The sequence below is a fragment of the Dermacentor variabilis genome, chromosome 4 (assembly GCF_050947875.1).
Source record: "Dermacentor variabilis isolate Ectoservices chromosome 4, ASM5094787v1, whole genome shotgun sequence".
NCBI lineage: Eukaryota > Metazoa > Arthropoda > Arachnida > Ixodida > Ixodidae > Dermacentor > Dermacentor variabilis.
In genome coordinates, this window is record NC_134571.1 from 235,214,581 (window position 1) to 235,229,909 (window position 15,329).

The 15,329-nt window shown below is 41.9% G+C and overlaps 2 protein-coding genes and 1 pseudogene across 3 annotated transcripts; 1 reads left to right on the forward strand and 2 right to left on the reverse strand.

Moving 5' to 3' along the window:
- Positions 1 to 2,404: 2,404 nt before the first annotated feature.
- On the reverse strand, positions 2,405 to 5,595 carry LOC142577683 (uncharacterized; annotated as a pseudogene).
- Positions 5,596 to 5,802: 207 nt separating this feature from the next.
- On the reverse strand, positions 5,803 to 7,581 carry LOC142580209 (uncharacterized). The gene is made up of 2 exons (XM_075691101.1): positions 6,071 to 7,581; positions 5,803 to 5,985 (listed from the first exon to the last, which is right to left on the reverse strand). Exons 1-2 carry the CDS (start codon positions 7,223 to 7,225, stop codon positions 5,812 to 5,814), a joined length of 1,329 nt encoding a protein of 442 aa, XP_075547216.1. The 5' UTR covers positions 7,226 to 7,581; the 3' UTR covers positions 5,803 to 5,811.
- A 2,424-nt stretch (positions 7,582 to 10,005) lies between these two features.
- Positions 10,006 to 14,215, forward strand: LOC142580210 (BEN domain-containing protein 5-like). Of its 2 annotated transcripts, XM_075691103.1 has the most exons (6): positions 10,006 to 10,169; positions 12,173 to 12,214; positions 12,772 to 12,855; positions 12,949 to 13,031; positions 13,209 to 13,428; positions 13,522 to 14,215. In XM_075691103.1, exons 2-6 carry the CDS (start codon positions 12,190 to 12,192, stop codon positions 13,641 to 13,643), a joined length of 534 nt encoding a protein of 177 aa, XP_075547218.1. In that variant the 5' UTR covers positions 10,006 to 10,169; positions 12,173 to 12,189; the 3' UTR covers positions 13,644 to 14,215. The 2 variants fall into 2 exon arrangements, with proteins under 2 accessions (XP_075547218.1, XP_075547217.1); XM_075691102.1 differs by lacking the exon at positions 10,006 to 10,169 and having other exon boundaries at positions 11,909 to 12,214.
- The last annotated feature ends 1,114 nt before the right edge of the window (positions 14,216 to 15,329 follow it).

Below are 15,329 nucleotides of genomic sequence, written 5' to 3' on the forward strand. Positions count from 1 at the left end.
AAACACACTGTAACGTTCACTTAGAAACGTTACCGTATTCCATGTTCCATAAGTAGGCAGACAATATGACACGCACGCTCAAGTTGCACGGCGTGCTGTTTATCTGAGGCAGTGATATCTGGTATATCTGGCCCCTGGCGTAGCAGCGTGTGCGCAACGGTGTCTTCTTGCTGGACGTCATGCCTGTTGATTGCGTTCAGCTTTTGCCGTTTTGCAGCAGGTCCAAGCTGCTCGCATATATTTCTCTCTTTCCTTTTCATCGGAGCTTTCTTCGTGAAATACTTAGGTGCCTCAGCGAACACAGTGGGCACCGCGTCTTCTTTCAGACGCGGACGATCGCGCGGCAATTCCACAACCTCACCGTTGACTATGCGCCGGTAGGTCCTTTCGACGAATCTTTCGTCGAAGTGCCGTTCGCAAACCACGCTGTCGATGTTAAGCTCTTTTTCAGCCCGTTTAATATTTGAGGCCCACTGCTCCCTTCGCAAGACATCAGTTGGGGCTTTAAACACAGCTTTCGCGAGCAAGATCGATACCCGCCTTTGCATCCAGGTATAAAGCACGTGCTTGGGCGGCTTGACGGCAGGGTTCATTACATCCAACAGTCTCAATATAGTGCCTATAATATAGAGGCTAGTGTGCCGTGCACCAGCTCTTTTCAATGGACGAGCGTGGCGCCGCCTGCAATGAATGCCCACTATGGCCGGCAGAGGTCGCTGCCACACGGGTGGGTGCGAAAACACACGAATACCAGACAGTTGGCGACAAAGTAGAATGAATTTAATTTATAAAGGTAAGGGGGAGAAAGACAGAATTCACTCGTATAGACCGTTGACCATTACATCGGTAATATACAGGCTAGCAATGCAGGCAATCAAATTAAAGCTTCAAACATGGGCAGAAAATAATGGCATTTTGGGAGAGCTTCAGAATGGCTTTAGAATAGGTAGGCGTTTGGATGATAACTTGTTTGTTCTTACTCAGTGTATTGAAATATCAAAAGCAGAAAGCTGACCATTGTATCCCAGACGAAAATGGGAGGTCAATTTCCAGCTGGAAAAGGGTTTTCCAGCTTCATTTCCAGCTGGCTTTTTCAATACCAGCTGGAATGAAAGTTTTTCAGATGGAAATGCGGCTGGTAATCACATTATCCAGCTGGGCCAGTTTCCAGCCAGACATGGTCCAGCTGGAAAATGATCGCTAGACTGGATGGGCTGCCAGCTGAAGCAGGAAACAGCTAGGAATGTTTCCAGCTGGACGATAGTTCAGCTGCCAGCTGGAAATGCTCAATCACAGAATGTGGATGGAAAATAATTTTCAGGAGTATGACTGTACTATTGAGCAAAAGGGTAAATGAAGCTCTTGAAAGTCATGTACTGAATAGAATTCTTACTTTTAAAATGACTATGGCAAAGAGCTGCACAATATTTAGATGAAGGCATGCAGCATCAAAAGCTCAGATGATGTTGGTTTCATTAAAAAGTAAAACTGCCTGGTTTTAGTTTGCAGCGAATTGTGAAAAAGTGAGTATGTTTGCATTCCCTAGTACACGTTAACTAACTTGAAAGCTAGGCAAGGCTTAGCACTTTTTCTGAAATCCTGAAAGTTTTCTTTTTCTTTCTAATACACAATTATTTTGTTCTGATGGGCTTGTTGTGCCTTGTACAGGAAATTCGAGAGTTGTGAGAGTGAAACATTTTAGACCAAGTTTTTGGTTCCAGGCTCATAATTTACTGTCCTGCTTTTCTGTTTGCTTATAGGCAACAGAAATGATTAAGGTACAAAATTAGATTGTAATTCATTTTCAAGACAATAGTATTTGATACAGGACTGACTCCATTCTATATGATGTGCTTCAGAAATATATGTCCCTTCAGCACATATGTGGATATATGCTTTTAGTGTGCAACACTACCTAAAATATAATCTCTTGAAAGAAAATAATAAAATCGGTCGTATGAACAATTTTTTTATTGCAATTGACAGGCAAAAATATGTGTGGGAAATGACACCTTATAAATGGAACTAGCGAAGAGCTTGAAGTATGTCTGTTCAAAGCATACAGAATGGCTGCGACACATATTTTGCAACTTATTAGGGGATCAGTAAATGGCAGGACAAAAAAGGACAACATACGGATGGAACCATGTGTTGTTCTTTTTCTGAACTCCTCTATCAGCGCTCCATCTTATAAGTTTGAAGATTTGCCAACATGCTTATTTTCAACCATTCAGTATATTGTACAATGTTCATTTCCAAGGTATGCATGATCCAATAATAAAAATGATAGCTAGTGCATTTGCTTTGTCCTAGTTTCACTGGTTACACCATATTCAACATTTTTCAGTTTCAGCATTTACATTAGGGGATCACTTTACTTCCAGCTGCATGAATGATTCGCTGATTACTTGTAGGTTAGAACCTGCACAGTAGCTCGAGAATGTGTATACACAGGAGCACAAGTGAACACAACAACACAATGCCATGCCCTTGCAAAGTTTTCTTTGTGCAGCAATCTACGAAGCCACAAACTATAAGAAAAACTGCTGTCCCTTTGCTGCATAGTATTGATGACAGTGCAAGTATCATAGCAGTGAACATTACTATGTTTTACATAGGTTCTGAAAAGTCACTAACTTTTAAACATGCAACCTTCTCGATTGAGCAGACACAGTGCAGACAATCGTTATTCGTTTATATATATATAAAGAAACAGGTAAATACAGCTTCAAACAAATATGTGCCCTGTCTGCTACAAAAGGACTAGAAGCAGATTAGCTGCTTAGTTTCCGCAAGTATCTCGTGGTCATGTAATGTGCTGAAGGCAACCTGGAAGTGCTTGCAAAATTAGGTACGTTTAATCACACATTGACTAAAATCCAGCTTTATAATGTCAGCAGTTTGTAAATTGAAGGTTTAGCAGAACAAAAACTTAAGTGAGTTGTAAGGTTCCCTGAAGGTACTTCGAATCGTAAGAAAAAGACAACTACACATCAAAGGTAAACCAGACAGGATGAGTGCTCGTCCTGCATGTTGCACTCATTTAGTCTTGTTTACTTAATTGTGTAGTTGTATTTGTTATGCTTCAAAGTAAGGTTACTGCAGGAAAAAAGATGTGTCACGTAATACCAGGCTGCATGCACACATGAATTGAACATGTGGCTAAATGTCTTGAATCATGAGCTTATGAGACATGCAAGAGTATTAAGTGCATAGTTCGTACACTTTAAGACTACATGACTCAGAGTCGAACACATCAATGTATAAAAATTGCTTAAACTGAATGCTTGGATAGCATAGCATTACTTTTATATGAAAACAATCCTAAATTATTACACATAGTTGTGGCGTATTGAATCACAATGTAGTACCAATGAGTGCATCTGTTCTTTGTAATCAAGCCAAAAGACCAAGGTATAACGCTGGTATACATATAGCCACCTTAAGTAATTTTCACATACCTGCTGGTACAAAGCCTGCATGATATTCAATATTTTCATAATAGAAGAGTAACATTGAAGTTCTTGCAACATCAAACAACCACAACATACGGAAAAGGCAGTTAAGTAAGTCTCGCAAGTGCTGTGGGAATCTATGCTAAAGCAAAGCATCTGACTTGCTAAGTGGCTGTCAGAAGCAGACTAACGGATACCCTGTAAGCAGCTGGTCTTATGCAGCACGACTTGGATGCAAAATGTCCTGCTACGTGTAGTAAGAGATATATTACTATCTCAAGTACAATACACTAGCACAATAAGGAAGTGCTTCACATGCATGCGGCAAACAGAGGAAGGAAAACTTTTCATCTCTCAAACACCTGCTTACAAGTGGTTTCGTTGATGCATCATGGAGACTGCAATTAAAAGATGCCAAGCACCGTCAGGAGTACAAAACAAAACACAAAGAAAGCAAGAGTACTTGCAAGCACAAGGCATTACTGAAGATGAGTAATTTTTATTTGATTCATGACAGCTTCCTATAGGTTTTCATAAACCTTCCTAGTTTCACTTGACAGCAGCTGCTGGGTGTTGCACCTTGAACCTACTTGGTTGGTACTGAAGTTAGTTGAACATCATATAGCATCTCAAAGAGCTAGTGATTGCGAAAAATAAACTCATGAGGTTATTTACTCTGCTGGCAGCACATGCTACTATAGCCTAACTAGCAGGTCATCAAATTGGATTTCTTAATTTGTTACCCTGTCCTGACCAATATTCTGCATATGGCAACATCTTTCTAAAGATGAAGAGAGCCTTATACCTACTGGAGCACTGATGGACCAGTGTTCGAAGTCTACCACTGTACACTTTATTTTTGACGCTATCTGGCTGGACAAGAATAAACCAGGGGCCAATCCTAATGCTTCACATTAAAAACTTTGGTGCCAGAATTTTTTTGTTGTGAGCTATTAGGTCATCAAAACCATTCATAAGAGTTAACTAAATCGCAAAAGTACTCAAGGTTATTAAAACAAAAATATATGCATGGTCGTATCTGTGCACCAATTTTGAGCAGACATTCATCACCTCGTTTTTTTGCGTTCTTAATGTGCTCACTTGGCAGGACAGAGTCAACAGTGTATACTTCAGAAATAATAAAGAAGTGTTCTCCAGATGGTTCTCTGGAGCAGAATATTCTTTTTACCCTGGCATATGTGCCACCTGGAAAAACAATAGCAGTGCTATTTGTTCTGACATGTTTGCTGTACCGCTCTGATGCAATTACAGTGCACCCAACCTTCATCCTACGAAATTCAACTATTTGCTTTCCCTGTAGTTTTGTATGGGCAGAAAAATCATCATGAACTGTCTCAGGTTTGCCTAGAGAAGTAATGTTTTCCAAGCATTCTTTTGCAGCACTTTCTTTGATCAGCGAAAGTGCATAGTTGCTTGCACGTGCTTTCAGGGCTAGCAGACTGCTGCGCAAGAGAAGCCTGCTAGCAATCTGCAAGGCCCCTCCATTGGCAGATGTTATTAGCTTCAAGAGCCTGCCCATATTTGTTTCAAATGAGAAACAAGAATGTGCCCACAGAGGTCCAAACAAAACAACCGACTTTGGCAAATGTAAAAGCTGGTGCACATTGTACGTCATGTTGCTCCGGCCGTACAAAAATTCAACACCAACGACAAACTCTGTAAGTAGTTGTGTGCTGAGGTCTACATCTGCACGTGAAATAGAATCCTTTAGCAGGATGAATACACCTGATGCAAGAAGGCTCCAGTGAGTCACATACTTGTCCTCAAGCACACCAGTGAGACAAGGTACACTGTAATAAAGCTACCAGTACTGCCATTCTGAGGCCTTCCAATATTTTCTAACCTGCAGCGGTCGTGGCTGACGGCTAACACATACAGGCATTCTTATTTCACCAAGCCGTTCATTTATAACCCTCACAGTAGAGGGCATGTCACAGTAATAATTTGCTCCTGTATCAGAGAGCCACAATTCTGTCAACTGTCTTGCGACACCAAGTAGAACACAGTGCATGTAATCTGGGCACCATGACCAAGCAGGGCTAAAACCTGATAAGTTAATAAGTGGAGATGGGCCCTTGACTCCATGTACAGTAGTGCCAGTACGACAAGCCGCCTTCATGTCCACCAAAGTTTCTTCGTCAGTGCGATCAGGGTAGAGCTGATCCAAGCAGTATTTGATAGTACCTGTTAAAAAAAGCAAAAGTATACACACAGCAAGTTTAATTTACGGTAACTGAATCATACTTCCCTTTACACTGATCCATACTAGAGATAAAATGTGCCGAATACTCAGCCACATAGACTGGCACATTTTTTTGCAGTGGTAGCATGTATTTTAACTGGTCCAGCTTCTGACCACAGCAAAAGAGCCAAGAGTGGCATAGGACTTGCCTTGTACATTGGTTCCTGGATGGTAGCACCAGCTACAACCAAAGTAACCGTTGAACTGGACCATTTGTTGCATTGCAGCTCTGGCAGGTGCATCTGCACAGCAACATATGCAGAAAACCTGCAGGATAATGGAATATCATGTGAATATATACTCAAGAGTTGTGTCGTAAATGTGTTAAAATTTTCTGTTCGGGATCATTTACCTTGGAGCGTACTTGTGTGCCAGCAAGTGTCCACGTGATACCAGTTGCATTTAGCTGCTCCAGTTGATGCACAAATGCCTGCAGCAGCATTGGCATATTTGGATGCTGATGCCCATACCACAGGAGTGGTGCCATTACATTGCTCCAACGCAGCCGGGGTGGTAATTCATTTAAAATTATTTGCACAGACCATATGCTGTACTTTGACGACTTGAACACAGGACTGCCATCACTGTTCACAGTCAATGTTAAATCATGAGTAGCCATCCCAACCTTTTCACGTGCAGTGCGGTATTGATGGCCATCCAAGATATCAGTCATTAAGCCATTACTGCTCTGTGGCCGGCTGAGGTTTGCTGCTAGCGCAGTGTTGGCTGTCTTGCTAGAAAGAATTGCCATCAGCTGCTTCTCAATTGGCAAAATTACAAAAAAGCTGCCTGTGCGCACAAGATCACGGCCTACATATTTTGTGTTGCAGACTGTACATTTGACTTCAAGTTTTTGACGCTGCTCTAGGCATCCCGTTGTTTTAGCAAGCAGATGCTTGCAATCTGCGCAGTAAAAATTGAAAATCACATCCTTCATGTCAATTCCACAAAAATTCTTAAAGAGGTATTTGCTTTCCGGAAAACATTTCTTCTCCAAGAGGTTGTTGAAAAGCTTCTGAATCTCTTCAATTGCAGCCCAGGATAGGCCAAATTTAATTGCCAAGTCCAACAGCAGCATATAGGCATCTCCTCGGGTGACTGTTCCACCTTCAATGAATGGTTCACAGAGTTCATCAGCATCTATATCTTTCGGATCACCGCTCGGACACGCACTATGTTCGCCCGGCAAACAGTCTTCGTCCGCGGACACCGGTTGGGAGAAAGATGCATCGGAAGTTGGGTGTTCACCATCACTAAAGTCACTGCAGTCTTCATCACTGTCCTTCTCTCGGGTTAAGTCTGTGTATGTAGACTCATCACAGATTTGGTCCTCGAGAGAGTTTGCTGGCGATGTTGGCGATCTCGTTGATGTCATAGGCGACTTGTGACCTTTTGGTGTTCGCGGAGCGGCGCCAAGTGGATGGTGAAGGAGCCACTTTGTTGACTTCGGCATGCTGCTGCTTGATCCAGGGTCGAGATAGACTTTACGCCTTTTTCGGGATGCCATTTGGTATCCAAGACAAGTACAGCTATGTAATCGCGAACGAGATAGAGCTCTTGATCCACGGACAAACAGAGCGTCGAGAGCGCGGACCACATGCGCATGGACTAAAATCTACCACAACCTTTTGTGCTATACCCCGCACCGCAAATGCTCCGCAATCGTGCAATTTACAAACTCTTTTGGTAAAGAGTGACATATTGTTTATAAATGAATAATATACAATAATACATGTTAAGAAGTATGAACAAAAACCCTTTATTAAAAATGTACTACCATTTAATTTACGCACATGCGCGATCTACATGTTGGCGTTCCAAACCCTCCGCAGAGCTCCAGAGCGTGAGAAGGCCAATAGTGTTCCTCCGCAGTCCGCGCATCTGAGCGCGTAGTGCGAGCGGTGCGAGTGTCATTTGGCTTCGTGGTGGGTGCCGCGTTTGTGTTGTGGATCGTTTCGCACGCGTGCATCGTATCAGTAAGCGCGATGTTTGCTCTTGTGCGATTTGTTGAAGACAAGACAGACAAACGATATGTTATACCGGTAACCGATGTCAAGAACTTCCATCCCGAAAATGAATTGGATTTTGACAATACGATGCCTTACGACGCATACTGGCGGGACGAAGACAACGAGGAGAACAGTGGCGTATACGTCGTACAGATTCTCAAGCTCGCAGGTAAATACTTTGTTAGAGTGCCCTGCTGGTTAAAAAAAAGTGCAGTTCACAGAATTGTGATATCGTTTTTCACTGCCGAGTTAGAGTTCTAAACTTCATAGTTTCGTTTTCTCAACTTTTCAATTTTCGACAATTTTAAATAAACAGTTGACAACCGCAGTAAAAAAATTACAAACCAACATTCACTAGATATTAAGTTTTGCTTTTAAGTGCAAAAAACCTCGATTTTGATGCAATGGTTGTCGACATAAACGAATTCTCCTTTTACATGTATTTAGATAGGAGCACCGGAGCTAAAAGTTAGCTGCACCGACTTTTCTGGAAATTACTGCCTGTCGGATGAGTGTAATAGAATAAGGATACTGGCTGCGCATAAACTTGTAACAATTTGAGCACGCATTTATAATACTTGTATATTGTTTTAAAGATACGTATTTAAGAGGAAGCTTTAGCTCGGGCCCAACTCCGACGCGGCCTATTCAAATACATGTAAAAACGCAAAAACGTTTTTCTGAGATAACCCCTGGACCGATTTTAACGAAATTAGTTGCTTTTGAGAGAGAAAGTTAAATTCTAGTGACTGTTGGAAGCGGAATTTTGATTTAGGGCTTGCATTTTGTTAAAGAGATTTACAAAATTTCAGAAGTTTGAAAAATATAGAAGCACGAAGTTTACAAACTAATAGCTCTGCATCAAAAAGAGATATCGCGGTTCTGTAAACGGCACCCATTAGATCATTCAAAGCGGACAAATTTCGTATGTCATTTTACATCTTACGTGAGTTTGTTACGTTGTTTACGAGGGTTCTGCAAAAGTTGTAATTACATATTAATAAATTTTTTGAGATTCATGCATAAGATGTCAAATTTGTCCGCTTTAGATGTGCTATTAAGTACAATTCACAGAATTGCGATATCACCTATTCTTGCTGAGTTACAGAGTTGTAAACTTGATAGTTTCGTTTTCTGAAAATTTTCGGTTTTTGCCAATTTTTAATAAAAAATTGACGACCTAAATCGAAAATTCGAAACCAACAGTCACTAGATTTTAAGTTTTTCTTTTAAATGCAACAAACCCTGTCAAATTTGGTGCTGTGGTTGCCGAGAAAAACGAATTCTCCTTTTACATGTATTTAGATAGGAGCACCCGAGCTAAAGCTTCCTCTTAAGGGCTCGGCAAATTAATATGCTGCTCGAAACATTGCATTTCAAAGTGTAAAGTGTAGGGGAGTGGACGCGAATGGTGTAGAACTTTGTGGAAGGCACGCGGGTCCGAACGATTAGTCTGGAACATTCGACGACATCCACTCCCCTACACTTTACGCTTTGAAATGCAATGTTTCGAATTCAGCTGGCAACTGGCAGGCAGTGCGAGGGGACGTTTTGCGGCGCTTTGACCTCATTAATTGGCATTATTTCATCATTAACATTATGGCTTCGAAGAAGCCGTCAGAAATTACAAGTTGGTGACAGCGGTGGGTGGGCGAGCGCGCGCCGCTAAAGCCTGGGAAAAAAAGCGAGCATGCCAAAGGCACATCGCGGAACGGCAAGCCTGTACCACTGACCTTGCAGTGGCATGGACCAACTGCATAGCATGTTAAATAACGGTGCGCTTATACTTGCTACTTACTACCGCTTGAATATGATCCTTCTTTGCACGATACCGGCACAGTCTGACGGCGGTGAAATGGCTGTTGCCCACTCAATATGCCCTCGCTTGATCGGGACTCGGATAATTACACTTCTGACAATAAAGCCATGTGTCCGCGGAAATGTATCTATGTTAAATATATTGAGGGTTACTAGCGTTTCTTGATATATAGGTTTCCAAATATAATGCAGTCAATGAAACATGTCTGTTGTTTTATACTCTTTGCAGCCACAAGGGAAGAGATGGCAAGAGAAACAAAAAAACAAGAGAGTGCCCATTCCACCGATCAGGCTGTCAGATGTGGAGGACTTGCCACTCTCTGAAGGGGATGTGAATGCTAAAAAGAAGAACATAAGACAGGTACATGCATATTTTGCTTTGTCTATACACAGCAAACACCAGACTACTAAGTTTTCAACAGTGTCACTAATTTCCAGTATTGTCATCCATTATAGCAGGACAAGGCCAAGCAGGCAAATCAGGCTGCATCAAGAAAGCAGCAGTACGAGGCTGTTCTCCGACAGCACATGGCACATGCCGTAAAGAATGTTGATGTTGCTAAGGAGGCTGCTGCACCATTGCCCACACCTCGCACCTCCACCAAACAGTCACGAGGGTCACAAGTATGTAGAAAAGAAACAAGTATCTTGCAGTGTCTGAAAGACCAACACAGCTGTGCAATGTTAACTTCTGACGTGCCTTTCTTGTGCTGCGAGGTATTACTGCATTGATGGCATGCTAACTTGCGAACACCTTGTCACGATATGCTGGAAGAAGTGGTCATGCATGCAGTCTTTTTTTAAACTGAAAGCAATGAGCCAGGAAATTGATTCACACCTTATTTTGCTTATGTTGTGTTTGCACTGCATTGTTAAAACCCCATATTGACTGAGATGCACAAATTTATGCTTTTGCATACATGCTGCAAATGTAGGTTAAGGCATCAGCAGAAAGTGACTTCGTTAAGTGTTGACTTATGCAAAAAGGTATAAAATACAGGTGGGTGACTTTAGGTACACTTTGAGGAGCAATTACTAATGCATAAAAGCTGGCATATAAACCAGTACGGTAGTCAGTATGTGGCACAACGTTGCATACCCTTTTGGCAGCCTATTTCTCTCTGATGTAGCAAAATTTGGGAAACAAATGGAATGACTAGTATCTGGAGGTTCTTGCCCACTTAATTATTTAAGTGCCCACAGTCTTGTGTCTTCACATTTGTAATGGGTATCTGGTATGTGACCATAATTGTAAGGTACCATTGAGTCGCTGTCAACTTGCGATACCATGAATTTGTAAATGCCAATGAGGGTAAATCGTTGGGCAACTTGGTAGCAGCACGTAGTCATATCTTATGCAACATGAAAATGGTTTTACGGAAACAAAGAAGTACAGATGAGAAAAAAGACACTTTTTCTGCTTTCTTATTCTAGAAAATGATTTGCACATTGCACAAACTTTTACCATTAAGAACTATTTTTATTGGCTTCTTTAAGCTCACCACTGTTTCCCTGTGGCTTGAAGAATGTCATGTAACGATCTCATGTATGGGCAACCTTGTTCTCTGTTACCTTCCGCTTTGGCTAGCATTAATTTGTGCCCCTTGAGACAAACCCACATGGCATGACCAAATAATAAGACTTGTTTCAGTACTCTTGCTTTGATAGAAGATTTGAAATTTATCTCCCGCATCACCGATAAATCATTTGGCAATCCATGGGATTCTTAAAGCTATATGTCAGTACCAGAGATCAAAAGAATTTATCATAAGCAGTAGTCTGATGCTGTACACTGCACCACATCATCTTTGAGTTCTGGGGTGCCACGACAGTCACACTTTCTTTATTTTACATAGCACATGCTGTTTGAGTTGTTCTTCTAAAATAGGATATTTCAGCACTAAAGTGTGCACACTTAAGTGCAATTTTGTTGAACAATACACCAACAAATAGCAAAAACGTCTTGGTATACTGAATGTGATGTGTGAAACTTGATGTGCATTTTAGGATCAGCTTGAGAGTGAAGACACAAAACCTTGGCCTACAGAAAAAAAACAATGGTGTTGCTAATGCTTTTTGTGGATGATAAAGGCATCACAATAAACTACGTGGAAGGTCCCCCTGCTACCCAGCTTAGCACCCACGTCTGTGCCAAATATCTTTCTTATTAGTCACTTTGATCAAACATGGGTGTAAAGTTGCTGCAGTTTGAGAAAATTTGGCGCTAACCGAGATACAATATAGGGAGCCCCAGAAATGCTGCTACTACCACAATCTTGGTGCATACCCCAATTTTGTTGTGGGAGTGTTCAATGGAAAAAGTGTATGCACCTCATAATTTTTTTTTGCACAGGTCAAAAGGAAGCTGTATGATGAAACCAGCGATTCAACAGACGATGAATCGCTGGTTTCTTCAAAAGAGCTAATAACTGCACGAAAAGATGCAAAATACTGGAAAATGCAGTGCCGCATTGAGCGGGAGCACAATGCATCATTGAAAAAACACATAGAGTTTTTGGAAAATAACATTAGAACACAGCTGAACAACTGTAAGCATTACTTCATTTTTATTGTAATTGAGTGTATTATATGCTGTCTAACAATGACCACTTTTCATGTTTTCCTAGTTGCCCAAATACTTGACATGCAGAGAAGCGAGAGATGTGAAGGTAAGCAGTCATAAATGCAGCACTGTCAGCTGTAAGGTACCTAATATCCTGTATTATCAAGTGCTCATCAAAGTGTCACTTCTGAAGCTATATTCCTGCAACATTTAATAAAACAACTTATTTGCAGTCTTGTGGCAAGTTTGCAGGTGTATTTAACAAGCATTCTCTACAGTATGCATTGTGTTTGTGTAGCCAACTATTTTTGTTAAGTATTCTGATAAGAGAGAAGAGAAAGCTTTGCATGGGGAATTACAGCATGGACATTTGTATGGGATAACAGCAGTTAAGCTAAAGACCAAGAATACATAGTTTTTTTCCAAACAGGCACATCAGCGCAGGTCAAAGTAACTCAAGTGTATGGTTGCACGTACAACTCAAAGTTTTCATTACACAGGTGTGAGCCAGCACAGACTGCAACAGCAGTTGTATTGCCGCTGGTCCAACAGCTAGTCTCAAATGGCCACTGGCCGTAAGAGTACTAAGTGTACCAGCAATATCACTCATTGCACATTTATGGTGACAAAATGCATATGTATCTCAAACTTTTTATTGTACAGGTGAGAGACGACAAAATCTGGAAGCACCACTAGTGGCACCTACTACAGAGCAGCCTCAACGAGTGGCTGCTTTTATCGAAGACGGTGAATGTACTTGCAACATTGTTAATTGAACGAAATTTTGATGTGAACCTATTTTAATTATACTTATTGTCTGTCTCACATTTGCTGCTTTAGCACCAGATTTGTCTGTGCCAGACGCCTTAGACAATACGAAAGGATGCCAGGACGGCAACTTTGTGGCCACATCTGATGGACGTGTGAGTATGGTTGTTGCTCACCTATACCACAAATTTATCGTTAGCACCCAAATTCAAATAAAACTTGTTCTTCAAGCTCTTCACATGGATGTGTTATAAGCAGCAGTTGCCTCTAGTGCTGTAATACTAGTTGACGCTGTATATAGCAATAAACACCTTTTTTTCGCTTTCTTCCAGTTCCACTTGTCTGGTGGAATTTATGTCATGCCTGAGCAAGCGGAAAAACTGTTCAGAAATAAAAAGCCAAGCATCCTTGTGAGAGACACGGCCCAAGTGATCTGGGGCAATGAACTATTGGCAAAAAGTAGTGTCAGCGGCAGACTCGCACCAACAAAAAGTGGCAGCAGCGAGCAGCCATCCAAGCAGCTGACGCCTGCAAAGGTGGAGGTTGTTTATGGTAGGTACTTATTGCTTAAGGTTTGTTAAAGAGTATGCATTTTTCCAGCTGATCACTGTGATCATCTCTTGAGATACATTATTTTCGTTATAGCTTGTCTGCGGCACTGGGGTCAGATACACAACCAGGACATCGGCGCTGCGGAGCGTGCTCTGCCAAGGACCCTCAGTGAAAAAATTCAAGATGTAAAAAGAAAACTTCGCCTTCCACACTGAGAAAGTGCTGTCAAGTACTAGAGTACCACTGTAAATATTTTTAAATATATGTACATTGTGTTTTTGACTGCTGGAGTTTTGTCCTCTATGCATATGGCTGAGTGGTTGCTCAAAACAACCAGCTATATGCCCTTCTCCTTGGAAGAAAAGCACTGTATGGTAGTGTGAAACGTAATCGATCCTGTTAAACTTTTTTTCCAGTGCAGAACTCGGCTTGATTTAATTCTGTCTACCAGAAGGACATTTCCAGCTCGGTAGCTGAGACTCCAAGTGGAAATTGCTTCATTTTCAGCTGGAAACGGCTTCGATTCCAGTTATCACAGGAACCCTTTCAAGCTAGATTGAGAGAATTCTCTAGCTGGAACAGGGACACTTTCCAGCTGGAATAGGAGCACTTTCCAGCTGGAAAGAGGAGCGATTTCCTGCTGGAAGAGGAGCAATTTCCAGCTGGAAGAGGAGCAAGTTCCAGCTGGATCAGAAGTTTCAATCCCGGCTGGAAAGAGTCGTTTCCAACTGGAACATTTTCCAGCTGGGAAGGATTTCCGGTTCAATAATACAGCTGGAACTGGAAATTTTTTCCATCTGGGTATGTGGCCTTTTTGGACATTACAGGAGCATACGACAACGTAGACCGCAGCATTTTGTGGGATATTCTGGAAGGGGAAGGCTTAGGTAACGATTGTATACAGCTTTTGAGAGAGATTTACCTAGAAAATACTGTTTGCGTTGAATGGGAAGGGATGAGGAGCGCGGAGAAAGTTCATATCAACAAGGGACTGAGGCAGGGGTGCCCTTTATCCCCGCTGCTGTTCATGATGTACATGGTGAGGATGGAGAGGGCGCTAGAAGGAAGTAATATCGGGTTTAATCTCTCATACAAACAGGCAGGTACAGTAATAGAGCAGCAACTCCCAGGTTTATTTTATGCGGACGACATTGTGTTGCTCGCAAACAAGCAAAGTGATTTGCAACGTCTGGCTAATATCTGCGGACAGGAAGGCAACAATTTAGGTTTGAAATTTAGTGTTAGAAAATCAGGTGTTATTGTATTCAATGAAAACAGTGAACAGACAGTGGAGATACAGGGCCAAGAAATACCTCGGGTAACAGAATATAAATACCTTGGTATATGGATAAACGAAGGCAACGGATATATGGAAACACAGGAAAAAACCATAACAGTCAAGGGGAAGAGAAATGCAGCCATAATGAAGCACAGAGCGCTATGGGGATACAATAGGTACGAGGTCCTCCGAGGTTTGTGGAAAGGGGTAATGGTTCCAGGACTTACTTTTGGAAATGCGGTTGTTTGCTTTAAATCAGGGGTACAATCAGGACTCGACGGGAACCAAAGGTCAGTGGGTCGCCTCGCATTGGGCGCTCACGGGAAGACTACAAATGAAGCTGTGCAAGGGGATATGGGCTGGACTAGTTTTGCAGTGAGGGAAGCTCGCAGTAAAATTGAGTATGAAGAACGGCTGAGGAATATGGAGGAAAGTAAATGGGCTGGGAGAGTGTTCAGGTATCTGTACAGGCAAAACATTGATTCACAGTGGAGGAAAAGAACTAGGAAGCTTACCAGCAAGTATGCGGCCTGTGGGGTGGGCAACACAGCAACAAAGAAGGTCAAGCGGAAAGTCAGAGAGGCTGAATTAATCTCATGGGTGGCGGCAATGGAAAAGAAAC